Source organism: Cavia porcellus, unplaced genomic scaffold (genome assembly GCF_034190915.1).
Source record: "Cavia porcellus strain 051 isolate PalLab524CR breed Dunkin Hartley unplaced genomic scaffold, mCavPor4.1 scaffold_1, whole genome shotgun sequence".
Taxonomy (NCBI): domain Eukaryota; kingdom Metazoa; phylum Chordata; class Mammalia; order Rodentia; family Caviidae; genus Cavia; species Cavia porcellus.
The window spans coordinates 74950345-74977395 of NW_026947484.1; the positions used below are offsets into that span (position 1 = coordinate 74950345).

Sequence of the window (27051 nt, forward strand, 5' to 3'; positions counted from 1 at the left end):
TACTAAAGACAAAGAAAAGAGAATTAGAGGATCCGTCCAGAAACTCTGACATCTGGCCAGTAAAAGAGGAAATTATGAATAAGCAATAAAGCATTCTGCAAACCTAGGAAAGAAACAGCTCTTCAGGTCAATATGGTCGACCATGAAGGCATAGAAGAGACTAATGAATGCCTGGGCTCAGTCTTTTGAAATTTCCAAATAATGAGAACAAGAAAGATACGTTGAAAGGTACTAGAAAGAAAAAACCCACCAAGGCTGTGATTTAAGCCAGTACCAGACTTCTCACCAGCATGGCAGGTCCAGGAAATTCACTACTTCAGGGTGGCCCTCAGCTCAGCAGAGTCAGCACCTCGGGTTTTCCAAGATACAGACCCTCAAGCCTCAGATTCCCTCGTCAGATTTGTAAGTTACCAAGATCGCTGAGTGATTTGCATGCACATTAACAAACACACCAATGAGGAAAAGAATCATTGCTGACTTGGAATTGTGTGCCCAATGATCAATTGTGTGCAAGGGCAAATCGAAGCACTTGACGGCATGCGATGACTCAAAACAGGTATCAGAAGTTTTTGAGGATGTTGTCCAGGAAAGGATGAAAACAAAGGGATCGGGCTGGGGATTTAGCTCAGTGGCATTAGCGCCTGCCTGGCAAGCATGAGATTATGAGTTTGATTCCTGGTACCGAAGGGGGGAAAAAAAACCCCAAACAAAAAGAAAACAAAGGGATGACCAGGGGATCCAAAAAGCAGTGTATCAAGAGATCATTGAAGGGGGCTGGGGATTTAGCTCAGCGGCATAAGCACCTGCCTTGTAAGCAGGCAGTTGTGAGTTCAATCCCTGGTACCAGTAAAAAAAAGAGAGATCATTGAAGGGGATTCACCTCTGATACTCGTGAAGTAAATTAGGAAGGAAACAGTCCACACGGCAGCATTATAGAAACAGAACTTGGATCTATTAGATGTCCAAAAAGAGGTCAGACTGCTAGATAAAGACAGATCCATTTCCCCCATAATTTGATTGAGACAATAGAAAAGTCGAAGTGGTGGTGAAGGCAATTGTTTTTTTTTTGTTGTTGTTGTTGTTTTTGTTGCTTAATAGGATAAAAGAAGGTCAATAAGAAAGTCCAGGATAATTAAAATAAAAAAATAACAAAGTTCATCATAGTCTGAATATGAAGTAAACTAAAATATAGCAATTGATGGATTTTAGAGGAAAAGACATTTAATTTGAACTTGATGCTTAGGAACATCTCCTTTGAATGGCCCAGGGGTCATCGTATTGGGTTTGTGACCACGTCAGTCTCCGTGGCATTATAAATACTCACAGTAAGGTTATGGATCACTGTTACTTTCAGGATTTCTATTCAACATATAGACAAGGTATATGGGACAAGATGGTGGTTACGTATGATAAAGTAAATATTCTACTGACAAATATAAAGTGTAAATTTGTGCTCAGTGGCAGGTGGGGGGCAGAAGGGCCAAGACAAGCTAGAAAACATAGGATGGTGTATCATTTACAGTAAAAGAAGCCAAAATACTAATTATTTACATAACATTTAACATTACAAAAGCAGCCAATAACTATAAATATTAAGCATTAGGAAACATGAAATGAGGGCGATGAAGGCATAGTCTCATCTTTATAGTAGGAGATCAAGAGATATTGCCTAATTTAAGTCCATAAATTCTGACATACTGTGCAGAGCTATGGAGGTAACTCCTGGAAGAATTAGAATAACCCTCTCCATGAAAAACACAAATAGTGAAACAGTGGTGTATTTCTCATTACACTCATGTTTTTGTTTTTGAAATCTAATTAATGACCTATTTCCAAGTCCTACTGAAATAGTCGTATGAATTGATTAATTAGAGTGACATAAACAAGCTTCAAAAATGTATTGTTGTGGTGTGTTACAAGTTAATTTCCAGTGTGGGTCATTCCTACTCAGTAGAAAGCTTTTCTTCCCACGGTTGATTCCAGGACCCCAGCCACTTTCTCTTGTGATGCTATCTTGCAATTTTGTAAGTCTTCTGCATTTAGCTAGTTGATAAAGAAAACTCACTGCTTAAATGACCTCGCTCAGAAATGGCACCTTCAGTTCCACTTTCATTCCTTTGAGAGAACTAGTCACCATCCCATCCAGATCTAAGGAGAGCTTGTGAGTGGAGTTTCTGGAGAGGTCTGCATTATAGAGTATCTTAGTTTGTTTTCTGCTGCTGTAGCAGAATATCTGAGACTGGGTAGTTTATAAAGAACAAAGATTGGCTGTGTATGGTGTTGCACACCTGTATATCCAGGGCTCAGGACTGAGGCAGAAGGATCGCTGTGAGTCTGAGGCCATTCTGGGCTACAAAGTGAGTTCAAGGCCAGCCTGAACTACATAGTGAAGCCCTGTCTCAAAAAGAACAAAACTGTATTTCTTATGGTCCTGGAAGTGGGATGTCAGAAAGCATCGTGCTAGAATCTGGATGGGGGTTTTCCTTCCGATTTACAACAGGGCAGAGAATATAGCATGGGCAGGACGTGTACATGCAAAGATGGAAGGGAAACTGGGCCCAAGGCAACCTTTCCAGGAGTTGGCTCCTAACCCAGTCATACAAGCCTTAGTCCATTCATATGGGCAGTACTCACGTGACCTAATCATCTCTCAAATGCCCCATCTCAACTCTGTTACAATAGCAGCTGAGTTCATCATGGGCTTTGGAAGGGACATTCAAACCATAGCACGAGGGTGAGCTTAAATTTGGGATGGGTGACAACTCGTTTTGTTCACCTTCTTTTTCCAAATAACCATTATGGTTAAACGGCATATGTCCCTTGCCCTCTGCCCACAGAGTGCATGTGTTGGAGGGCAGGAAGGGTGACCGCCCATCAGCTTTGCTTTGAGTCATTTGCACACTTGTAATTCTTTCCCCTCATTCTGCTATCACTTTTCTGAGCACTTCAACATTTTTTTCTTTCACTTAGTAGCTGTGCTTACCATAACCGGATACTGTGTCCTCTTTCTAAGGGAATCCATTGGCACTGTGGTGGAAGGCAGCACTTAAAAAGCACTTGTTGCTCTCTGGTGCTAGGTCCATGAGAACAGCCATAAACTGGGGGCCCACCCAGTGACCCTCCTCTCCTCTGAACCAGCTGGTGCTCACAGTGGGTGTGGGAGACACACTTGTCACCTGGCCCGCACACCTGCTGGCTCACAGGAAGGGCAGTTTGGCTTCTCGTTTCTCTTCCCAGCCCCACCTAGCCACTAGTGGCTCATGGAAGGGTGAATGTGCTGCTTCTCAGTGTGCATTCTTAACCACTGTGTTATTGTGTCTCTGACTCTAATCCCTGTCCCTGGCTTCTTTTCCCTCCCCACCAGTCCCCCAGGTTGTCAAGAAGTTTCTCTGATCTCACTTCTCCTGGGTCCTCCGGTCTATTGGAGGAATCTCTGAGGAACTTCTGTTTTCTGCAGCAGGGGACTTGGATGCTAAAGGACAAGGGCTGGCTGCAGTCATGTTCCCAAGTATTATCTATGAGGTGCACAGAGGGACAAAGGGAGCGTGAGACTGGGAATAACAGGGATGGGGATCAGGTGCAGGTGCAGGACTCAGGGTCCCAAGCATCTGAGATCCCAGGACAGCAGTGTAGACTAGGCAAAAGAGGAACGTGGGGTGGTCCCCTTGGGAGTCTGATGACCTGGCAGTACAATCTCATCACTGGAGGGCCCTTTGCTTCTTGCATGAGGTAAGACAGGAAGGTGATAATATATGCTTCTAGAAGAGCTGGAACACAGGTCAGTTCTGCAAAACACAAAGAGAATTTGGGAGGCACAGAAGGCAAATCTAGAGCTGCGTTGTTGGTTATGGTAACCACTAGCCTCACGTGGCCTTCACTTGACCTGTACTAATGTAAAATTCATATCACATTTTGATGACTTAGCAGGAGAAAAGAATGTAGATTTTCTCAGTAATAATTTATACTGATCACATGTTAAAATGATGCAATTGTGGATATATTAGGGAAACCAAAATAGATTAATTTTTATTGTTACTTTTTATCTTTTTAAGATATGAGTCCTAGAAAACTTAAAATTACAGGTGTGGCTTGTAATATATATATTACACTGGGGTGATCCAGAAAGAAGGAACATGAACCACAAAGACTTAGGAGTGTACATGAGGTATAACAGTGTACAATTGTAATTCTAACACTCTGGGAGGCTGAGGCAAAAAGATCGCAAATTCAAGTCTAGCCTGGATAATTTAGTGATTTAGCAAGGTTTTTTTCTCAAAGCAAAATAAGAAATAATAATTAAAATGTCTGGAGAAATAGCACAGTGTGAAGGCTCTGGGTTCAACACCCATGAACAAAAAAGAAAATCAGATCATGTAAAGGAAGGTTCCTAAGAGAGGGAGACTCTGTGGCTGGTGCCTGAGAAGAAAGACAGGAAAATTTTACCAATGAAGTGTTCAGGAAGCTATAAGAGGCGTGAGGTGTGTTGTTATCTTTTATGTCTATCTTCCTATGACATCTTGAGTAAAATCTACACTAGTTTTGTTTTGTATTTTTGAGGCAGCATCTCACTATGCAGTACAGGCTGGCCCTGAACTCATTTTGCAGCCTTGCCTGACTTCAGATTTGCAGCAATCTTCCTGCCTCAGCCTCCCAAGTGCTGGGATTACAGGCATGCACCACCATACCCAGCTACATTAGTGTTTAATACAATGCTTTAAAAACTATTTCCCTTGGAAGCTCATGTCTTCCTTTGTGGTGCTCAAAAGGCTGCAAATCCTAGAAAAACACACTTCAGTATATTTTTCACTTTGTTAAGGCCTAAATAAAATTGAGAACTAGTAGAAGAGGGTAGCTGGAAGCATACTCCTTTCTGACATTCTAATCAAGAGAATTCTTACAAGGCTTTGGTCATCTGCAAGTCTTTTGGAAGGGGAAGTAATTTTCACTTTTCCCCACATTATGTTTCTTTTTTTCCCTGTTAACTTTTGCTAATATGACTGAACTGAGAGACCTGGCTGTCCTAGGAGGGTTTAGTTTGTATGGCACTTCTAGCTCATCAGATTCAAATCGACATCATCTCCATTGTCGCTAACATAGTTGCTCGATGACTTTTGTTTTTTAGGAGCTGTGAAGTTGGATTGTTAAAGAGGGAACTTTCCTGGGTACGACTGCTTTTAACCACTGAGGGTAGCCCTGGAATAACAGATTTGAGACACAGCTAGGATAATTGTTTGAAGATAATGACTAGCGTATCCTAAGCTGCTTTCCTAACCCATGAATAAAAAGAAGCTCAGAAACACGAATTTAATTTGAAACTGTGTAATTAGGACCCTGGCTGACATTCTGGCATATTGTTGGAGGAAGGAAAACAGAACACTAGAGAGAACAGAGAAGAGCAAGTTAACGCACTTCTAATGAGCCAAATAATTTATAAAAGTAACAACAGCAGTAAATTGAGGTGATGTGATCTCAAAGGAAAGACTACATTTTAATGAATTACTGTTCCTTTCTTCCTTAGCCTAAGATTCCCACATTTCATTTTCCTTCTGCAGTATGAATTAATGAAAACTAACCTAGCTGAACTGATTTTAGAAACTTACTGTCCTGAACGTTGTGTCATTGTGTGTGTGTGTGTGTGTGTGTGTGTGTGTGTGTGTGTGTGGTAGGAATATCAGGAAAAGGGTCCAGATTGATTGTGACTAGAGATTTAATACCCCCACACTGAGTGTAAAGTAGCAACACAAAAATAAACACCACAGGTGGTGGAAAGGAAGTTGTTGGGGGTTATCAAAAAAGAAGAGAAACAAGGAAAATCATCAAGCTTCTCTAACCCTCAGTAAATTATGAATTATGTAGATAGTTTTGATTTTATACCAGGAGCATTTCATAAAAGTCAGGTAGACTTTTATAGGCTTTGATTGCCAGAGCATTTCCCTTGGGTTTTTCTATAAAATCTGCAAGATTTCCCTTCTGATTTTCTGTGATTGCTTTAAGATGATTTTATGTATTGTATTGCAATCAGAATGATGAATGATTTGATCATTAACATGCTAAACAAAGAACTAGAGGATGAGTAAATCTGCATAAATTCAGGAATTTCTCTTTAATCCAGGCTGGGTTATGATCAGAGCTTTGTGGTTGGCACTGCTCAATTAATCCAAGTGCACTAATTAATTTTCCTGCCTAGTTAGCGCCAGCCACTGATTTCAAGGTGGAATGAAAGGAATGAACTTGATTTCACAGTAATCACACAAGAGTGCATTCGCCCCAGTGGCCTCTGCCCTACTGCTTCTTCTGTGAGGATGCAGGCTTATGTTAAAGGTGTGCTCACTGACCAAACCAGTTCCAAAACAACCCTTTGGAATTAACTTCACAGCCTGAAGCAGAGTCTTTCCTAATCTTGGCTGTTGTACATCATCCTTTAGGGATAGATTAGATATTTGAAGAACATCAAAAAGCATGCACACAGACAAGAAAGAGGAAAATAAAAAAATAAAGACAAGCATGCCTGACCAAATCTTGTAAACAAGATGCATCGTGATACCTCTGGATGATACAAATCAGTATGACTATAGAATATTGAAAATTACTTGCTGGTGCTTTCAATTTGAAATCAATTCCAATATAGGAGAGCCCTAGTGTTTGATCAAATGCAGTGCCCTTGGAACATGGAAGCATAGTCTGCCAAGGTGACTATTCTGGAGGGATCATGCCAATTTAGATGTTTGTTGTTTAAAAAAAAAATCAATCACATCACTTTACGGGCTCCCTGTAATGCAATAGAAAGAACATGAACAGTTAGACCCAGCAGATCTCTCTGCTCCTTTCAGTTTTGAGAGACCTTGGACAATTTCTTTAAGCTCTCTGAGCTACTACTTCATAATCAGAAAATGAAGATAATAATTTTCAGGAGGACTGTTGTGATGGCTAGAAATATAGTATTAAAGTAAATATATATATCGTGCCTGTCATAGGTAAGTGTGATTATTATCTGATGGATTTATTCATACCCAGGATTAGTTAAAAACTGATTCCAGGTAGCTTGTTTTTTACCCCTATATAGCCTTACTTAGGGAATTCTAATATTAATAAATGTATCATATGCTTAAAACATTTATATTATTTTTGTTGGTTTTTTTTTCCCCAAGACACAGTCTCGTGATGTAGTTCAGGCTTTCCTTGAACTCACTATGTAGCCCAGACTGGGCTCAAACTCATAGCAATCCTCCTGCCTCAGCCTCCCAAGTGCCAGGATGAAAGGTATGCACCACCACACCTGGCAATATTAATGTTTACTTTTTAAAAATATGTATTGATTTGTTAAATACTAATTACGATATTGCAAAACCTACATTAGTAAATGTTACAAATGATACACTTGAGCTGTATCAGACATTGTGATAAGTACTATATTAACTGGTATTATCCTTACGCTAACCCTGTGCTGTAAGAACTATTATTATATCATTTTAGAAACGATAACATAGGGTCATTTGCTCTAAGTTCTCCAAAGTCAAAGAGCAAATAAGTGATAAAACTGAGGTTCAGAGTCAAGCATTTTGTCTCCCAAATCTGTTCCTTTAAGCAGGAGATGGTGCGATAATCCTTCAGGGATAGACCTGCTATTTGAATAATATCAAGCACAGTCTATAATCAGCTCTGTTAATAAAGTAATAATATATCGTTTGAGGTTTTTAAAAATCTAATAATATAACTAAATGTTATGACAGAATATTGAGAATGCTTTGCAGCTAACTTCAAATGCCATAAATTAACTTTGAAAGCTATTCCAAAAATAAAGGCATAGGCAAGATCTTCAAGCAAAGAAAATGCACTTGAGTTGTGTTAGCATGTCAGCTAGGGCTTGCTGAAGGACCAGGATCCCCTTACCTGAGATGGGCAGGTCCAATTACAGGTGTAAGAAAAAGTGTAGCCCTGCAGGGAGTTTACCCTCTTATGGGACACAGCAGTTATCAAGAGGTGGCCACCAAACAAGCCATTGGTGTTCTTGATCCAAAAAACAGAGTTTTGAAGGTAATGAGGCAGTCAATCCTGAGCAGCCAGTCTTCAGGGGACCCTGATGTGTCATCAGGGGCCAGCTCCTGGTCCTAGACAGAAAGGCACATCTAAGGCTAAAGTCAGGATTGACTGGAGCCTGCGCAGAGGCTGAGTGTGCTGTGGATGGGGCAGGATGGTGAAAGAAAATCAAGGGGCTCTGCTCAAGGGAGAGGGAGAGGCTGAGATGCAGGCAGGCAGGCTTTGTTGCACCAGCCCGTGAGGCTTCCGGTGTGGATTTCCTGCAGTGATTCCTTGAATGTCATTAACCACTGGAGAAGGAAAGAGCTGGGGCATAGCAGAGCCAGGTACAGGATTTCCCATTAGGGTATTCCCTGCATGATGTTTATTATAGCTGTAACATTTGTAGGCTCCTATATGGCTTTAAATATACCAGCTATTGTTTGATGTCTTTTTTCCAACTATGTATATGAGTAGCACACCTCTGGCATCAGTTAGGGCTCAGTGGGAAGCATAGGAGGCAGGTAACAGTGAGGCCAGGGCCGTTTACAAAGGTGTGAGCTATGTGGAACCTCGCTGTGTGGCCCATAAGCCTAAAGGGACGGGGAAAGGCCCAGCATCCAAGCCCAGTAGGGCTGCCCTCTAGGGTAGACGTGGTGCCCTCGGAAGTGACTTTATAGGGAGGCAACAGGGAGAACAAATATCCCAGTCTCAGCTTCCTCCCTCTCTGATATCTCACTAGAGCTCCCCTTGGCCAAACGCACACAGCAGCCAGAGCCCAGACAGTGACGGGCAGTGCTGCCGAGCAGCACAGGTAGAAGGGAAGAGTCCTTCTCCAGGGGAAACTGAAGATGCGCAGCCTGTCTTCCGCTGAGCTGGAGAAGGTCAAGGACCAGGCACTCACCTCCCTCTGAACTCATTCCCGGTGCTGTCTGCCAGACCGCGATGACCCTTTCAGGAACAAGGACATCAAGGGAAACAAAATATTTTGCTGAAATAAGATGTATGCCAGAGGGCGTTTTGGACCCAGTGAGTCTATCTAAACTCAAAATGATTTCTGGAAAGAGAAATGTGTGTTTGGCTCCCATTACCACTAAATGTAATTTCCAAAGGAAATGGAGGTTTAATAAACTCTAGTCTTTTATCTCTGTCTTTTATGTTACTCTGGCAAATAGGTGCATTGTGTTTTAAAAAGCTGTTGATGCACGTAGAGTTCCTGATTGCCTTTGATTCCCTGGTAGATGCTTCACAACTGATCTAATTCACAGGAAGAAAATGTCTCTTAGCAGGTAGAGAAACATACAGGAATGCATATGCACTCTTACACTTTCATCCTTCTTATGAGAACGATTAATCTTCCTGAGTACATCATGGGTTTGGGCAGTGAGATACAGCATCCTCTTTAGCCGCCTGATAACTGGCTGATGATACAGACATTAGCAGTTCACTGTGGTTTCAGGGTCATACGCTGTCCAGAATGCTAGCTGGCCAGGTCCTTCTTACTCCAGTACATGTCCAGGTGGTTTAGGACAGTCTCAGTCTAAGAAATAAGACTGTACTTCCTACCCCAGGGCGGAAAGGCAAGAAGCTCTCACTTAATCCATGGGAAGCAAGTTTAAGTATTTTACCTCCCAAGGACTATTGAGAGGAACCAGGATCCACCCCCTGTGCCAGGCAGGTGCTAGAAGGTGGGTCCAGTAGAATACAAAGATGGAAGTACAGTCCAGCAGGGAGTCTACCACCACCCAAGGATGCAGCACAACAAAAAAGTTTAAATATATACAAATATAAAAGCTTTTATGTGAAGGGGATAACTTTACTACTTTAGTTTTTGCAGGGAGCATAGAGCAACTAGTACATCTTTTTCCTTCGTTCCCCACTTCTCCTCCTTTTCCCCCTGAGCCAGTTTTCCCTATAGCTGCTTGCATTAGGGACACCCAGCCCGACCCCCACCCAAACACACAGGCATACACGGTATCCTCTGTGTTAGCAACCCCGTGTGATTCTTTTTATTCCTTTTCACATTCTATCTTGTCTTCAATCAGACCTTTCTGAATGTGTTAAAAGGGACAGTCTATTTGCAATTCTGGTCAACAACTAAAGGAAAGATCAAGGAAAGTAATTTATAGCCTCCTGTTCTATCAGCCTCAAATCAAGGTGAGCTTCAGCTAACATTATGAGGCATGGGATTTGACTGCTGAATCCTGAAATGCTCTATTCTAAATGGTGCATCCAGGTATTCAGTTTTTCTAGCCAGGCTGGGAATATTTCGGAACTAGGGGCTTGAGAGATACCTGTGCTTCCCTGCTGGCAGCCTGAGGCCCTTTACCTCCTGTAGGACCCCTCTCCATACTGTGCAGGTGCCCTGTGAAGGGGACACTATTGGCTGTCATCCAGGACACCCCGCCTTTATGTAGAAGGAAAGGATTTTCTTCAACCAGCCTCTTGTCCACCCTGTGCTCACCCCTCCAGAGGCAGCTGCACCATCACCAAGGTGGCCATCAGTCTCTTAGGCCCAGTGCCCAAGAGGTGGACCAGCTTATGGAATCCACAGCCCATCAGAGCAACAGCACTGAAATGGATTCACAAAGTGACGCAAATTGTTGTAACTCTAGGCTCCTTTTGTATCTTGAATCTATTTCTATTTTGCATTTAGCATCCAGAATTATACTTATTAAAACTGTCTGCCTTAGAAGGCTGGGACTGTGGCTTAAAAACTTTTGAATGTCCTTTTGTCTGCATAGTGCTGGAAATATGTCCAATAAAGGCCGACTGGATCAATACACTCAAACGTAGGAAAGTGTTGGATCACTGGCATTTTGGGGGGCCCTTAAACATCAGAAGAAGTTGAAGGAGGTGGATAAGTACATGTCTTGGTTACTTTTCTGTAGTTGTTGAGACAAAATACCTGATGCCCAACCTGAAGGAAGGAAAGGTTTATTTAGCTACAGTTTTTGGAGGTTTCAGTTCATACTCAGCTGGCTCCAAGGCAGGGTGGTGTGGCTTAGGGGCAGCCATTCATGGCACAAGCAATAAGAGCAAAAGGGCAAAAGAGGAAAACATGCCTCCTTCCCTCACTTATGCTGTATGCCAGGTACCCACCCCGGGCAAGTGCAGCACTCACACTGCCAATCCTAGTGCTAGACAACAAACCAATCACAAAGGCTGAATTCGGCCACCTCCATGACTGCATGAGAGGGACATCCAGATACAGACAACAGTGCAATACAGATTCAAGATGGACAGAAGATGGTCCCCGAATAGCTGACCATGGCATTGTCTAGTGGACTGTCGCAATTGGGTCAGAAAAGGACAGAATAAAGGATTTTTTTCTTTTTAAGCACTAAAAATTGATTTATCCTCTGTATTTGGCACTAGAGACCTTCATATTTGTAAGGCATTATTGTGAAGAATGGCAGGAGAAATAAATGAGATACATGGATGGTAGGTTAGAGGTCGGAGAGGGAGACTACCTGGATCCCCCCTCTCCGAACTCCCAGTGGTATCTACAGCTCCAGAAAAGAGACTTATACCCTTACCCACAATGTGCCAGCTCCTCAGCCTCTTCCCATGTCTCCATCCTCATCTCCTGCCCACTGTCTCTTACTCCACACCTGCTCGTGGTGTTATTTTTGTCCTTAAGTACTTACAGCAAGTCCTTTCTAACTTCAGGGGCCTTGCCCTGAGCTCAAAGGCAGCCTCTTTCTTGATCACTCAGCCCTCAGCTAACTGTTCTCTCTTCTAGCCAAGATCATCATGAAGCCCTCTCCATGCCATCACCAGGGTGTAGTTTTTCCATGAAATATTTCACTGTGAATTTGCCTTGTTTACTTCCTGTGTAATCATTGTCTGTTCTCCCTCGCCTTTCCCTCTGCCCCCTGCAGAGCATGGGCAAACAGGGCTTCCTGTAAGCAGAAAGGTTGGTCTCACTTAGTGCCCACTGGTCCTGATGACCAGGATATGGCCTGGAGGCTGTTACCTATTGGACACTCATCAAGTATGAAATTGCTCTGGGGAAAACAAGAAAGAATCACCTCAATCAGGGAAGACACCAGGACTCTGGGCTGGTGGAACAGACTGCAAAAGGAGGCTTGGAAGTGGTGCTGGAGGAGCAGAATGACGCATTTTGCCACGAATAGGAGTCAAGAGCTAGAAACCAGAGCTCGAATGCCAGTGCCATTCCTTACCATGTGTGCAAACCAGGCAGTGACCTCACCTTTCTGTGCCTCCATTTCCTCATTTGCAAAAAGAGCCAAAATGCTCTTCTTAGACTGGTGTGAAAACTGAGTTGTTACGTGGCAAATCCCAGCAGCACCTAGCACATAGCTAAGCATTTTTGCTATGCATAACAGGGGAATCACTGAAGGTCTGAGGAACATGGTATGGACTTGGGCCTGTGTTTTTGGAAGCTCCCCAGGCTGGCAGGAAAGAGAATTAGTTAGAGGGGGCTGAGAATGCAGTGGAGGAAAGAAGTGTCTAGGGAAGATGGGCCAAGACAATGAGGGGCCATGAGGATGAGCCGAGAGTTACTAAAGCACCACTCCCTCACTGCTTTGGGGAAGGAGGTCAGGGAATGGCAGCCTTGGCCTTTACAGGAGTGAAGGAAGGGGCCCAGGTTTTGGAAGAAAAGTGCACTGTCTGCTTTTTATTTAAGAGTTTATGCCCAGTCCATTGGCCCACTTGGAAGGACTCTCCAAAAGAACATGACAGAAACTGATACATAGTAGTTTTTTGCTGTTGCTGCTGGTTTCTCATAGGGTCTCAACTATGTAGTTCAGGCTGGCCTGGAACTTACAGCGATCCTCCTGCCACAAGCTCCTGAGTGCTGGGATTATAGGCATGTGCCACACATAGTGTTGAACCCAGTTACCACATGTGTGGAAGAATCCTAAGGATCTTGCCTGTTCTTTACTTGTTTCATGTCTATTTGCATATGCACCATCCACAGACCGTGTATAAAGCTATTTAGTCAGCAATTTGATAGAGGGTCGAACCAAATTATGTAGCTACAAGTTTCTCTAGAAACAGGTAGAAGCCCACCTAAACTTTCTAAAATCACCTAGGTTGCAGGTATATGACAAGTCTTTTATATATATATATATATATATAGCAAGTCTTTGAGCGCCCAAATTTGTAGATCCGGGCCATAATGCTCCCAGTATTGGTACCCAGCTAGTATTTATATTTGTCAGAACTCTGAACTCTAGGGGAAAACCAGTCTTGGTCAAACAAGTTAGGGAAACTTTGTGCTGTTTATTTTCTTCCTCTTTAACATTCACAATAAAAATCAACTAACTTAGCACTTCCCAAACTTATCTGTCGATGTGTAATGGCTGTTAACACCCCACAGTGAAAAAGAGTCCAGTCTCTTCACCAATGGCCAGAAAACTCAGCCACTCATCAGAGATAACCCAACCAGCATTGACAGAACCAGACTGGCGGCTCAAAGGGTTAATAGCCTCCCTAAGTATCGCTGCATCTCTGTGTTGGCAGCAGTGGCTGCAAATGGATTTTCAAAGTCATTTTTCCCTTGGAATTTATTTAAAGAATTGCTTCTGAAGTATCTAGGATCCTAGTTTAATTTAGAGAGATTTATTCCTCAGCAGATGGAAAATGTGCCAATTGGCCCATTCAATTCAGCAGTATTCTTTATTCATAAACATCAGAAATGGAACCTAAATAGTATGCGTGATACAGATCAACGCGGCCTGGAGATTCGCGCAGTGAGGCGTGGGGAAGGGTGGGCATCCGTAAGCAATTAAACAAGCAGACATGTAATTAAGAGTTATGATACATGTGCGATGAAAAAAATGATCAGCATACCGTCAGGCTGGGCTCAAATTTGTAATCATTTTTTAATTGACCCAGATTCAGCTGGAATCAACAGCGGTTGATTTTTACGGTTATGGCGCTCAGCTCTTAACTAGTGTTTGAATCTCGTAATAGCCTCTCCCCTTCTTGTTTTTCCAGGCCAGCGCAGCAAAATGAGAGCGCAGTAAGCCGGCCCCGCCTCATTCCCGGCCTTCTCCCACGCCCACCATGAACCACTCGGAGGGCTCCGCGGAGGTGGAGGTGCCCGACGAGGCGGCCGGCGGGGAGGTGAACGAGTCGGTGGAGGCCGACCTGGAGCACCCCGAGGTGGAGGAGGAGCAGCAGGCCCCGCGGCCGCAGCGCTACCCCGGCCGGCAGCCGTGCGGGCGCGCCGTCGAGGACCTGCAGGGCGCGCAGGTCGGGCCGCAGGAGGACGAGGAGCGCGGCGAGAGCCTGGCGCGCTCGGCCAGCACGGAGAGCGGCTTCCACAACCACAGCGACACCGCCGAGGGCGACGTGATCGCCGCGGCCCGCGACGGCTACGATGCGGAGCGTGCGCAGGACGCGGAGGACGAGAGCGCGTACGCGGTGCAGTACCGGCCGGAAGCCGAGGAGTACACGGAGCAGGCCGAGGCCGAGCACGCCGAGGCCTCGCACCGCCGCGCGCTGCCCAACCACCTGCACTTCCACTCGCTGGAGCACGAGGAGGCCATGAACGCGGCCTACTCAGGCTACGTCTACACGCACCGGCTCTTCCACCGCGGCGAGGACGAGCCCTACGCCGAGCCCTACGCCGACTACGGCGGGCTGCAGGAGCACGTGTACGAGGAGATCGGGGACGCGCCCGAGCTGGACGCGCGCGACGGCCTGAGGCTCTACGAGCAGGAGTGCGACGAGGCTGCCGCCTACCGCCAGGAGGCCCTAGGCGCGCGGCTGCACCACTACGACGAGCGCTCGGACGGCGAGTCCGACAGCCCCGAGAAGGAGGCCGAGTTCGCGCCCTACCCGCGCATGGACAGCTATGAGCAGGAGGAGGACATCGATCAGATCGTGGCCGAGGTCAAGCAGAGCATGAGCTCGCAGAGCCTGGACAAGGCGGCAGAGGACATGCCCGAGGCCGAGCAGGACCTGGAGCGTGCCCCCACCCCAGGCGGGGGTCGCCCCGAGAGTCCGGGGCTGCAGGCACCGGTGGGGCAGCCACGAGCAGCCGGCCCCACGGGCGGTGAAGGAGGACAGCGGTACAGTAAGGAGAAGAGGGATGCCATCTCGCTGGCCATCAAGGACATCAAGGAGGCCATCGAAGAGGTGAAAACCAGGACCATCCGTTCGCCTTATACCCCTGACGAGCCCAAAGAACCCATCTGGGTCATGCGCCAAGACATTAGCCCCACCAGGGACTGTGACGACCAGAGGCCAGTGGATGGAGATGTAAGTGTGCGCGCGCTCAGACTTGGTGCAGCTCCACGCGTGGCATCGCGGGGCTGGGGTGGGATGGGACGGGAGTTCAGTGGCCCGTGCACCATTGGCAAGGGATTTTATGGGATAAAGGACTATGGGGGCGCTAAGAACCTCTGTACCCTAAGCCTCAGAAACTGTGCACAAGCTCTGGTCAGTGACTCACCAACTGGAGAGGGTCGAATTGCATGTGTTCGACCCATAGAGGGATCGCTGTGAATCAGTGATTCCCAAACTGTATCTGGAGAGCTTGCTGATAATCAGTTTTCAAGGCACAAGGCCTCCCACCAACTAGTTGCTAATTCCGGAGATCTGGAGTAGGGTCCAAGCATTTGCACTTTTTAAAATTTTTATTACTGCATGTTTGCAGTACATAATTATTACATCCACTGTCGTGGGAGAGTTGGTATATGTACATAGCACATCTTAAGTTTTTCTTTACTTATAATGGCGAAAATGAAGTCAGGACTAAGGAGAGGTTTTATAGGAAACCATTATTGCACTGGGGAGAAAGGTACTGACCCTCTAGCAGTAAGATCTGAATGGCTTTCTGTGGGAAGGAAAGGTGTTCCTTCTTGGGGATGAGTAACTGAGATTATAGAGAGTGAGATGTGAGAAGTGGGCTGGAAGAGTGGCTTAATATGATGTAGATCAGAAGATAAAAGTCCGGAAACCAGCCTGGCCTAAAGGAGGGCTGGATCAGTGGTGGTGATGTGTTGTCTTTAAAATAAAAGATGTCAATGTCTGAGTTACTTTTTCTAAACTACACCTGGGATATATGCTGACCAAAGGTTGGACATCTTGGGGAAAGGGAGACGCTGAATGAAGTTAGGTTAACAAGGATTTTGTTAGGGCTATCAGCGGGTCTGCTAATCATTTATGAGGCAGAGCATGGGAATTTGAAAGGTCTGTGTCTGATCCTGTGAGTACACAGGGGCATCTGAGAGGCCTAGGACAGTATGTTAGGGAAGAAGGTCTCTTTGCAGTCAGCCCCTTCCCAGGAAGCATAAGGGTGGGCAGTTTCTAACTGTAGCTATTTCTAGAATGGCAGGGCCCAGATAGAGGTCACTGTTGCCACTAACAAGTCCCAGGTGATAATGCTGGGCCCAGGACCACAGTTGGAGAACCGCTGCTTTAAAGCTGTCCCTTAGTGGATTTGGGACAGCTGCAGTTCCTTTGGAGGAATTATTGGAAACCCTCCGAGTCCTGACCTCTCAGAGCTTCTGTCATTTTTTTTCAGCCCCTTATTGCTCATTATAGATTTCATTAAGTTCTTAGTTTTCAATTATTTTGGTACCAGGGCAACCTTCCCACCTAACTGTGCTTTGGTGTGAAGAGCTACACAAAGCTTTGTGGGCATTTTATTTTTCCTGTTTGATGGTGCTGGGGGTTGAATTCAAGTCCTTCACACCAAGCTGCATTTTCTGTGTTTGAAATACCAACGAAGTTTGGTAACTTGGCAAGCTTGGAGGGGGTGGGTCACAGTCTGTTCCGAATAAATCAAGAAGACTAACCTTTTCACCTTTACCTTGCTATAAAGATTCTTTCTGACCCAGTTCCACTTTTACATTCTCTTGAATAGTTTTTAAACAATTTCACTTAAAATTGGAACTTGGTGTCAGAGAAGGGTCAAGAGGTTTAACTCCATTTAATTCTGTATTTTGTGATTGTATCAGGCTGTTTTCTCACAAAATGTTTTGGAGTAAGAAGCCATTATTAGAAGCCACTTGTGCATTTGACTAATACATGAAAGGCTGCACAGGTCAAAGCAGTACCATTCACCTGCTGCTTAGTAACAGTCGGCAATTGCAGTTGGCTGATTAAATTTGTAACCCTTTTTAGGAAAGGGTGGACACAGGTCAGGAAGGCAAGTGCATCCTGCCCGGCAAGGGGGCAGCACTGGGTCACTTAGTCCATATATCCCTGGCATCTGTAGAAACAGGTATGCTCTTGCGGAGTGTTCTCCTTGATCTTCAGCTGTCTCTAAGTTTCTCTCAGCTAGGAAGGCTTGCAGAAAGCATTTTGCAAATAAGGTGGAAATTGAGCAGAGTGTTCAAAAGTAGGGAGCTGTTCAAGAGGCTGGGTGGCACATCCTTTTAGAAACTTAGAAAAGTTGCCTAAATGTTAGGTCCAGCTGCTGGCCTCTTCTGATAGCCTTCCCCTTTGACGCCAGCTCTGTGAAATGACCTGCTTACCTGTGTGACCCTTGGGACTTCACTCTGAGCCAGGAGCACAGCCAGTGGCTGAGCCAGGTGCCTTTTATTCGTTTGAACTACGATAATGTAATCCTCTTGCACAATAGTTCATTCCAAACCTAGAATTAATGATAGCTGCTTTAGGAACCTATACCATCAGAAATTCAGCTTGATGCTAAGAAATTGGTTGGTAGGGCTTACTGGGTGATGAATAGTTCATTCAAACCAAAAACCAAAAACCTGTACTTCAAAATAACCCCCAGTCACTTTGAAGCCTCTTGAATCTGTGTGGTAAGTTCCATCTGAAATGCTATATTTATAAGACTGACTTTCATTTGGTACCACTTTGATTCCATGTTAGCATCGAAAACTCATCCTGTGCATGGTATTGTAGAAGATACAGTCACTGCAAAGGGCAGAGTGATGGGAAGATGGAGGTCTTGTTAAAAATGCATTACTGTCTCCCTTCCCCAAACCTAAGCGTCTGAGATAGAGCCCCATGATCTGGTGTTTTGTTTTGTAAACCCTCCTGAAATTGCTAAGCATGTGAAAGGTTGAGAACCCACTGATTTGTTGGGAGCTGAGGGGATGTCTGAGCAGCTTTCTCATGTAAGATAAGTGGACTTGAAAAATCTTTCCTATGAAAGGAATTGCCCCATGGTAATGGTCAGCAGACCTGGAGAGTGGCCCTCAATTCTTACGCTAAGCAGGTATGTTCTCAAAATGTCAATATGAGAAACTACAGTGGAGCAAAAGAAGAAAATTAACACTGCGTTATCACTTACCAGAGATAATAGCTAAGCATTAAGTCTGCGTTTAACTCTTGTAAAACTTTGTGGCACAAAATAGTGTTTGTTCGCTGGTAAATTATACAGAATAGGGCAGGATTGTTCATCTGCAAGAATTTACAGAGCTCACCAATGCCTAGTGCCAAATGAAAATAATTGTTTTCTGAGAAAAATACATGTGCTTTGCTTCTAGTAAGGAGTGTGTGTACCTGGTACAGATTTGAGAGCTGCCTTCCAGCTCCTTTAAGACATATTGATAATGAATGGCCTGTTCTGAAAAGTTCCATACTTAACTGATGTCTCTGGAGGTGACAGTTGTTCCGAGTAGACAGCACTTCTGGTAGGATGGAGTCAGAGACTGCTGGGAGCAGGCATGCCGTGTGCATTGGAGGGTTGGGGCTCCTTGAGTGGTGTTCTGCGGAGCCTGAAATGCTGCGTCTATATACTCCCTCCTAAGCTGCATTTAGAGATAGAGCATAATAATAAAAACAGGAAAGAGTAGATAGTAGTAAAATGTTTAAAATTTTGGTAATTGGTTGTACTAGACGTAGAACTCCCAATGTTACTGGTTCTCATCTCCTTTCAAATATAGAGACCTGTACTCCTTCATGGCCTAGAAACCTCTAGAGGGCATTGCGAGTGAAATGTGAGCCCTGAAGTGTGCTGTTTCCACTTAGGAACAGTTCACATCCCTCTTTCTTCCCTAGCAGCAATACTGGGAAACTTGTGTTGAGATGAGATGTCGCGGTATGGGGGCCCCTCTGTCATCACGGCACAGACCCGCGTGACTGCAGTGAGCTGACTCACACAGGGCTGGGTGATCTGTTACCACAGCAGAGCCTGGTCAGCCGTGACTAATACAGTGATGAGGCCTCTGTGTCCTCTGTTCTGCCGAGTGTTTGTGAGCATTTGTGCTGTAGACTCCCCAGAAAGTCTCAGCAATGCGAGGCACCGGATAGCGCAGGTGGCAGGCGTGTGGAGCCATAGCTGGAGAAATAAGAGGATCGTTTGCAAGGCAGGCACAGGACACGTCAGAGTCCTGTGTGCTGAGGGGACTCCTTCCTGCAGAAGATGGTATGTCTTCTGTAAAACGGGGAAAGAGGAGAGCATGACACTGAGAATACCAGCACAGCTGAGAGTGGGTACAGAGTACCCTAGAACAGGGTGACTGCTTTGCAGTGATAGGGCCTTAGAATTTTAGTTGTCCAGGTGACAGCCCACCTGCCCAGAGCCTTCGGTTCCCAACAGATTAGAGTATTGTGTTCCTCTCCCAGGAATAAGCAAGGAAGATACTTCTAAATATTGATGCTGATATTGCAACTTTCCTGGCACAGTTGAGTCTATGCCTTGTGACCCCACAGGAAAGATTCCTGCCACTCATGATGCCCCATTAGGCTTTTTGGGACCCTCTCTCAAATATGGACAGCCAAGGCCATCAGACATACGAAGGATCTCTCTAACATGAAAGACAAAACATGAACAAATGGAAAGGGGCACTTGGAGGTACAAAGGCGGGGCTAAAGGCAGAGGAGGATGATACAACATTTATAATCAGTGTGCTCAGAGAGGTGGGAGAAGACAGGGAAGACAGGAAATTAGAGTAGGGTGCCATTTTTTCAAAATTCTTAAAATGACAGCTCTTTTAAAATACAGCAGTGCCAGTTTAAAATTAAAAAGAGAAAAAAAAAATCCTTAGAAAGATAAAGGGTTGAAACATTCCGGACAGGAGAATATGTTTAGACTGACAGGAATTATAGATAGTTTTGGAAGAGTTTGGCAAAAGTAATTGATCAGTACATAAAAACTTAAGCAGAACAAAAACCAATTGCGTTATTTACCCTACTGTAAACAAGTACCAAAGCAAGAAATGCATTAATAGTTTGCCTGTGGTGCAGCAGGAAAATGCAAGTCTTCAGACTGCAAACTGAATATTGATTAACCAAAATTTGTAATATTGAGAGCATGAGGAGACAGGTATAAAAGAAGTAGGTCTTAATAATTTGTAGTAGAAGCCAAGAGTTGTCTAAAGTTGAAAAGTGAAAGCTAGACATGTGCTATTCATGATTACAGACGTAAATACCAGAAGAAAGTGGGAAAGAGGAAAAAGCCTTTGAAATTTGCCGTAAGCTGTAAAATAGTTTGAATGTGAAAATGGTATTTGTGTACTTGTTGCCTTAAATTGAAATAAGAAATGGAATCGTCACAGAGCTCAGTCATGGCCCAGAGGTGGTCTCATTTTTCTCTTCTCTTGTATGAGTCTCAAGAAGGGTGAGCACCTGTGTACGTGGCTCAGCGCACTTACAGGAAACGTTGGCACTTTTATTAAGGTGCCTTTAAGGTAAAATTAGTGCATTAAGCTTCCCATGTTAATTTTATGTGGCGTTTGTATTAAGCCTGAACACTTCCTTTTGGCTTTCATCATACACGTAGGAGTAAAGGAATAAAAAAGTAGGTCAGGGCGGGAGCTGTGCTCCTTAAGGTGAGAAACACTAATTAGTGGATTTCCAGCCAGGGGTGTGCTGCTGTGCCTCTGGATTGGAAACCACAGAACATTCATGGGAAGGTCAGCGGCCAGCACAGTAACAGCAAGAGGGTAACGTGCTGGGGTCCCGTGCGGGGGCATTGATTTCTCACAGGTTTGAATAATTACGTAGGGTAATGGCCTTTCCAACTGAAATGTTCTTGAGACTCTTCTTTTACCATTAAGTGGCCGATCCTGTCGTGTAGGCGCCATGGTAAAGTGGCATATTCTTGCCAGCGGGAGTGGTGCTTGGCCCAGCAGAACTTAGTCGTCAATAGCAACAACATGAATGAGGCGTTTTTTCTGTAAACTATGGGGACCAGAGGCGACCAGGGTCTTTTTTTTTTAAGATGTAATGATCTTCAAAATGAAAAGGCTTGACCTCGAAATCTCTTTTGAAGAGCAAATGATTCATTTCAATCGCAAACAAAAAGAGAAGGCAGCGTGTTTGCTTTGGTACTCTCCTCCTGGGTTTGAAGTGTTGCCTCAAATTAGCTCAGCTCACCTCCAGAGCTTCACTGGTCAGTCCATCACTGAGCTGGCCCAGTGGCCTGACAGACCTTCCCTGCTGCCAGCAGACCTCTGTCGAGTGAGAACCATTGGAGCGAAGCCTGCTCGCTGATCTGCACACCAGAAGGCAAGCTCTCCAGTTACTTTGTGCTCCATGGAATAATTTAAAAAGGAGTGATGGGAAAGATTGATATTTTAAAAAACTCTTGGACTCTCTAAGTTCTCTCTCTCTCTCTCTCTCTCTCTCTCTCTCTCTCTGTCTCTGGTGCTTCCCCCCCACCCCAGGAATCTTTCCCAGCTTTTTAATGGATTGTCTCCCCAGACACTGTAATCAACACTGCCAAGAAACAATAGGATAAGCAACAGGGAAGGAGATCTCTTAATAAGAGAGAATTGTACCACTTTTCAGTTAGATTTTCCATACACAGGACCACAGTTTGGGTGTTTAATGTGCTTAATTTGTAAGTGGGAGCTCAACTCACTGTATGGGAGTCATTAAAACAATTGTGTCCTCTTTCCCTGGGAGTCATTAAAAACAACCGTGTCCTCTTTCCCGACTGTGCCCTCTGGAAATATCCTATTCTCAGTGTCGTGGGGCGCTGTCGGGGTTAGGGCTCTCAGGTTCTGGGAGCGGAACAGCTGTGTCAGAGATCACCAGGTTCCTGATGTGACCGGGGTACACTTTGCAGCTCATGTAGTCCTGCAGATTAGGAAGTGTAATTGGTCTGTAATGGTCATCTCAAATGAAAAATATTCCATCGTAAATATAATTAGCAACATGTTCTTAACTCAGATTTTATAATATTTTCGCTGACCACTTTTTTGGGAGAAGGCGTGAGAGAGGATGTTCTTTGGCTTAGACTAAGACTGCCTCATCTTGTAATCCACAAACGACCCCCAAGCTCGAGTTCAAAAAATGAGGCAAAAACATATTTTAAAAAGCAGCGCTGATTTATTTTATCCTGGGCCCAGCGACACAGTATAGTTGGAGATTGCAAAAGCTGTGTGACTCCCTCCTCCACACTTGCCGCCCCTCCAGTACCTATCACAGCTCACAAAGTAAAGGTCGTGGGCGTGGATCAGGAAATGAGAAATTCCTTGATCCGCTGAGGAATTGAGGAAGACCTTTGTTTCCCTTAGGACGCGACAGAGAAGTCCCGCAGGAATTTACAATTCTTTACAGAGGAGAGCATTGATTAACATATCAATTAGGTCACCCAGAGGGAGAAGGGAGAAGGGGGAAGGGAAACATATACAGTACAGCCACGTTTACAGGTATTTTGGTATAATACAAATATAATGAAGCTCTTTTTTTGTAGTGTACAACACCTCAGTCTCCCCAGTTTGCTGTGCAGTTATTTTTTACCCTGGCTCCCATACTTGGACATCAGGCCCTCACCCTCACTTCAGGGTGCCTTGAGTTGGTCACCCTCCCTCTTGTTCCATTTCGGTTTCCTCATCAGTAAGATGAATTACCAGATTTTTTCTTCCAGGTGCCTATAAGAGAAAATGGTTCTGGAGATGCTGAGTCTTCCATGGAAATGTGAATAAGGATCACACGTGTGGTGCGTAGGCTGACTCCAAAGTCAAAGATCATTTGATCCTCAGGGTTACTCTGTTAGGGCCGACGCCGCAGGGAAAGAGACCCCAAGGACTCAACTCTTGGTGAGGGAAAAAAGTTTATTTCCATGCGCATGGGGTCCCTCAGGCAAACGTGTGCGGAGGGGCCCCGAGGGGAATCTGTGCAGGGTTTTTAAAGGTACAAGCAGGAGGCAAGCAAGTTTACAGAAGCAAATCGCATTGGTTAATTTTGAACGGCGCAGGACTTGGCTAACGCTGATTTGAGGGTCTGGGGCTGAGTAACCATGGAGACCGAGGGTCTTGGGTTGACCTTAGAGTGCCAGGTGCCCCCTGGTCCTGTTTATGCAGTACATTCTTTTGCTTATCTCTATCTTTACAGAGAACAGAACATCTAGTGGTTAATGACTAGCAGAGACATTCCTTTCTGCCCTGCTCTGATTATCTCCTGGGAAAGGTTTAGGGAGTGAAACATTCCTTATAGCTCTGTTCTATAGCTGGGGGGGGGGGGTGTTACATTACAAACGGGGAGTCGATTCTCTCAACTCCTTGGCAAAAAGAAGTAAGGGGAGTTGGCCTTCATGTCCAGTCCTAATCTTCTCAGGGCCAGGGTTTCCCCTCTGCTGTCCCCAGCACTCAGGTCATCACTGTGCTGCTCAATCAGACACTCTGAGGAGTCTGGGTCTCAGCTTCTACCTGATCGTATCGTCATCATTTTTGTCCAGGACTCCTCTGATTTAGTCAGATTAACCTGCTAGTTAGGGGTAAAGGCACCATATGACACCTCACACCTTCAGACAACAGCTACCTTTTATTGGCATCCTGCTTCCCAGTCCAGAGATCAATGGAAAAAGGCTTTGGAAGCAGATAATCATTTCAGCAGTAACACTTCTCAGTCAGAAACCAGAGGCTTTCTTGCTAGGTGGGGGCAATCATCAGAACCCTGGCAAGTATAGGTATGATGTTAACACCTGCCCTGATCTTGTATTCCTTGTGCCCATGTTTGTTTTGTGGTTTTTGGTTGTTTGATAATTTTAAGCAAGATCTAAGAAGACTAGAGGAACACCACACCCTAGGTTCATCTCAGGTCTCAAATTCCTTGATGTCATCCTGCCCCACCTTGAATTCAACATGCAGCCAACATGTTTGAAAAAAACTGTTGCTAGGAGACCACTGACCAAGGTTAAGTGCACCTGCTAATTCATTAAGTCTTATTAGCAGCATCTTACTCTATTGACTGTGAAGTGGTGGTGTCAAGCTCACAAAGGTGAATGAAAAGAACTAGCTGAAAGGGTTTTTTTTTCTTTTATTAATAAATTGTGATGCACAATAAATATTTGTGATGGAGAATTGGTACAGATACATATCGCATCATGGTCCTTAGTACTTCTGCTTCCCCTCAGAAGATTCCCTTCTTGTGTCCACATAGTGTATCTCCCTACTCTCTGTTTTTTTTTTTTTTGTCTTTTTGAGACAGAGTCTTGCTATGAAGTTCAGGCTGGCCTTGAGCTCACTTTGTAGCCCGGGCTGATCTCGAACTTGCAACGATCCTCCTCCTTTAGCTTCTTGAATGCTAGGATTATAGGAAGTGCCACCGTGCCTGGCCCCTATCATCTTTTATTTTGCTCTTCAAATTATTTGTACTTTGGGTTTCTCATTATAAGAGAAACCTTGTGATATTTAACCTTGTGTGTCTGATTTATTTCATTTAGCATTATGACCTCAAGATGCATTCATTTTTCTACAGAGAGCTCAATTTTATTCTTTATTTGAATAGTGCTCTGTGTTGAATATGTACCACATTTTATCTGTTGATGAGCAACTTCCAAGATACACCTGTTGTGAGCTGTGCTCCTATAAACATAGGTACACATGTATCACTGTACTATGATGTGTTTAACTCTTGGAAAGACACCTAGAAGTGGACTAGTGGGCCAAATGGAATTTCTAGTTTTGATTCTGAGGAATCTCCATAGTGATTTCCATAGTGATTACACTAATTTACATTCCCACTAACAATGTAGAAGAGTTCCTTCTACCCCACAACCTCACCAGCATTTGTTGGTTTTTGAGTTTTTGATGATAGCTATTCTTTCTGGAATGAGATGCAATTTCAGATGAATTTCTCTGATGTCCAAAGATGCTGAACACCTTTGCATGTACTCACTGGCCATTTGTACTTCTTTTGAGAAGTGTTCAATTGCCCATTTAATGACTGGATTTCTTACATGGAGGGCTCTAATGTTTTGAGCTCTTTATGTATTCTAGATAAAGTCCTCTGCTGAGAAGTAGCTGGCCAAGATTTTTCCTCCTTTAGATTGTCTCTTCTCTCTGTTGATTGCTCCCTTTGGTGTGTAGAAGGTTTTTAATTTGATGTAGTCGCATTTGTTTATGCTTGGTATTATTCTTGTACAATTGGTGCTCGGTTGAGAAAGTCTGAATGCCTGTGTCTTCAAGAGTTTTATCTGTTTTATCTTCTCAACCAACTCAGAATACTCCAGCAGCTTCTGATTTTATATGTAGGTCTTTAATGGATTTTGACTGTAGTACAGAATGAGAGATACGGATCTACATTCAGTCTTCCCATGTAAATAGCCAGTTTTTACAGCACATTTGTGACAGAAGCTGTGTTTTCTCCAGTGTCTATATCCTTTTCCCCAAGATCAGATGGCTAAAGGGTTTTGAAATTGTATCTGCATATTCAGTTCTGTCCCACTGATCAGAGTCTCTTTTTCTGCCAGTACCATGTTGTTTTCCTTACTGTAGCTTTGTGATAGAAGTAGAGATCTGAGATTGTTTTGTGTTTGTTTTGTTTGTGAGACACGGTCTTGTTATGTTGCTAAAGCTGGCCTCAAACTTATATGGTTCCTCCTGACTCAGCCTCTCAAGTGCTGGCTTGAAATGTGTGCCACTGCTCCTAGCTTGATATCTAGGATAGTTGTGTCTCTCCTGTTTTCTTCTTATTGCCCGGATTGTTTTCATTGTCATGTTTTCCTCTAGTTCCATATAAATGTTAGGACCATTTTTTTTTTCTAGGTGGCAGGGCAGGGAGTTTTCAAGAGACCTGATGTCAGGTAGACAAAATTTAGGATACGTATATGCTTTATTGGAGCCTAACTTTCACAAAGAAATTCCTGGCTGGAACGGGATAGATTCTTGGGAAAAGGAAGAATGGTCCCCCAAAGCCATCTTCATTCTATGTCACATGTAACCTGGAGAGGACTGGATCCCCAAGCATCCTCATCTCAGATCGTTCTCCTGGCCTGCGGAGGAAGAGAGTACATCCCAGTGTTGGCTCTAAAACCAGCTCTGCTCTTACGTGGCTGAAACGTACACAATAGGGCAGAGATAAACCGTTTAGGTCAGTGTCCCAGAAGCTTATGTGACAGGTCACTGTAAAGCCAACAGACCTGCTGGCAGCCCAGCAGCAGTGAGACCCTGTATATGCTGTGATTCAAACCTCAGACAGGGATAGGAAGCCGCTCCTTAGACCAGGAGATGAAATCAGAAGAAATGTGTTCTCGTCCATTTCCAAAGCAGATGTTAAACACCGTGACATCGTTGATTCACCCCAGTCACTTTGAGTTTACTTGAACATCTACTCCCTGCGGTCTGTTGTCTGTGAATAAGAAGTAGGGCCTGATCGCAAGTCTACACTGTTCCTCATTTTCCAGTGAACTAGAGAGAGTTGTAACTGTTGTTCCTGTCCACAAATTAAAAGCCCGTTTTATAGTTTATCGTCCACTCATTCAACAGGTGTGTGTTTAGTTTCATACTTGAGGCATTGTGCAAGACCCCAGGGACACAGCCATGACAGGCAGAGGTTCTGTGTGGGCGGTGTATGCCGTTTACTCCGGGTCATCCTTTGTTGAGTCCCAGTCAGACCTCTCAGCCTTCTCTGCTCTCGCGGATTTCACCTGCAGCTTTGTTTGGTGTCTGAGTTATATACTGCTGCATAACACACTGGCTCCAAACAGCAGCATTCCAGGAACCCTCATGGCTGCTCAGTAATTATTTCAGTTTACTTTAAAGACTCGAAAAGGCTGCGGCCAGGCTGGCCTGTTCCTGTCAGCTTCCGGGCTCACATTCCAACTGGCTAACTTCAGCTCCTTGCTGGCCATTGGACCAACAGCCTCCCTTCCCCCATTGATTATTGGCCAGAGGCATTTCAGTCCTT

General features: G+C 44.5%; 1 protein-coding gene across 4 annotated transcripts in view; it reads left to right on the forward strand.

Moving 5' to 3' along the window:
• The window catches only part of Apba1 (amyloid beta precursor protein binding family A member 1), a 210862-nt gene that overhangs the window by 125218 nt on the left and 58593 nt on the right, over positions 1-27051 (forward strand). For all 4 annotated transcript variants that reach the window (XM_063250102.1, XM_063250115.1, XM_063250109.1 and 1 more), the window contains exon 2: positions 13987-15255. In XM_063250102.1, the coding sequence (XP_063106172.1) occupies positions 14056-15255 (1200 nt within the window). In that variant the 5' untranslated portion in view covers positions 13987-14055. The remainder of the gene's footprint in view (positions 1-13986; positions 15256-27051) is intronic.